The 1957-nt window shown below is 34.0% G+C and overlaps 1 protein-coding gene across 1 annotated transcript; it reads left to right on the plus strand.

Moving 5' to 3' along the window:
- The first annotated feature begins 791 nt into the window (after positions 1–791).
- Positions 792–1709, plus strand: LOC122802274 (olfactory receptor 52K1-like). Its single transcript, XM_044071925.1, has one exon. The coding sequence runs from the start codon at positions 792–794 to the stop codon at positions 1707–1709; it is 918 nt and encodes a 305-aa protein (XP_043927860.1).
- The last annotated feature ends 248 nt before the right edge of the window (positions 1710–1957 follow it).

The raw sequence follows: 1957 nt of genomic DNA on the forward strand, positions 1-1957 counted from the left end.
TCCCAGGGGGGGCTTTCATTCTAAAATGTAATATTATGCTTTTTATTACATTGAGTTTTAGTCCATAACTCTGGCACCAGTTGTTTTCTTTGCCAGGCTCCCTTAAAGGGTATCTGTTGTCTTTAATAGATTCAATGACCACGCTTACTTTGAAGTCATCTGCATACTTGGTCAAGCAGAGGCCCTTGACATTTACCTTGACTTCAAAGAGTAGATTGCAAAAAGCACAGGCCCCAGCACCAATCCCTGTGCGACTCTGCCAGTAACTTGTCTCTGTGGAAGTTGATTTCCATATCCTACTTTCTTGTGTCTTATCAGTGAGCCAGCTTGTTATATAACTGGTGAAGTATTGGTTTATGCCTAATTTTGTAAGCTTAACTACAATGACTAAGTAAGATAGTGTGTTGAACACCGTGGCCAGGTCAAGATAGGTAGTATGCAATGTTTTGCCCTTCTCCATAGCTTTAGTGATGTTCTTGAAGAAGTCCACCGAGTTAAGTGGACATGACTTGCTTTTGATGGAGTCAAATCTGTAGGTTTCCTATGTCATTGTTTATCACATCCATGATAAAATTCTGTCCATAACCATTCATAAGTGTCTAGTCAGACTTATAAGTCTGTATTAACCATCCATTGCATTCTGTTTGAAACATTTGACTTCTTTAATGTCACTTTTAGGCACACATTTTTAATCTGATTGCATCCTATTTTTATTTGCAGCATATTATCATACCATATTTGGAGAAAAGAAAAGAAAAGAATTCTAAAGTGATTTCCATGTGAGGTGAACAATGAATACCACTATTTCTTCAGCAGAATATTTTGTCCTTTTTTATTTTCCAGGCATGCAGGGTTGGATATCTGTTCCTTTTTGTATAATATATATCATAACTTTATTAGGTAACTTCACTATTGTACTAATTATAACTGGTAAAGAAAGTCTTCAAGAACCTATGTATTTATTTATTTGTATGCTGGCTATTGCAGATGTTATTTTAAATAGTGCTATTTTGCCAAGAATGTTGGTGATGTTATGGTTTGATATTACCAATATCAGTATAGAAGGCTGCTTTTTTCAGCTATTTTTCATGCACATATCTGCATTTGTTGCATCTTCGTTTTTACTTGCCATGTGTTTTGATCGCTATTTCGCAGTCTGTAATCCACTGAGGTATTCATCTGTATTTTCAAGTTCCACAGTTAGAAAGATTTTGTTATTATGCATAGTAAGGGGATTGATTTTTGTTACACCCCTGCCAATACTTGCTTCCACTCTGTCATACTGCAGGTCAAATACACTTATCACATCTTACTGTGATTATATATCACTGATAGAAATTAGTTGTACAGATTCAATTTTTTATAGCATATATGGATTGCTAATTGCCTTCATTATAATTGCAGATGCTGTTTTTATTATATTCACATATGTCATGATTCTTGTTACCGTACTGAAGTTAGCTTCTAGGAAGGATCATGATAAAGCTTTAAGTACCTGTAGTTCACATCTTGTTGTTGTGCTGATGACATACACAACTGCTATATTTGCTGTTGTTATGAACACTTTTAATCAAGACGTTCTATCTACAGTGCTTGTACCACTATCACGCTTGAGTATTGCACTACCAGGAATGTTAAATCCAATAATTTATGGTATAAAAACCAAAGAAATACGACAGCATGCTTTAAAATTCTTTAGAATAAAGTAGGACAATGTTTTTTAAAAAAAAATCATAACATTTTCAACAGACATATTTCTAATGCAGTGAATTTTGTAGCTGACAATCTGGATTATTTTCCTCTGAACTATTCCCTGTAGTGTTTATTTATTTATGGATTAGTAGCCTAGGTTGTATGGATCCATTTTCAACCACAATATTGTTAAATGATACGTTAAGTTTGCAATTAATTCTAAAATTTACATCAGGCTCAAATAATAATATGTGCAGTTCACAAA

This window comes from Protopterus annectens, chromosome 5.part0 (assembly GCF_019279795.1).
Source record: "Protopterus annectens isolate FY-2018-M chromosome 5.part0, PAN1.0, whole genome shotgun sequence".
NCBI classification, from domain to species: Eukaryota; Metazoa; Chordata; order Ceratodontiformes; family Protopteridae; genus Protopterus; species Protopterus annectens.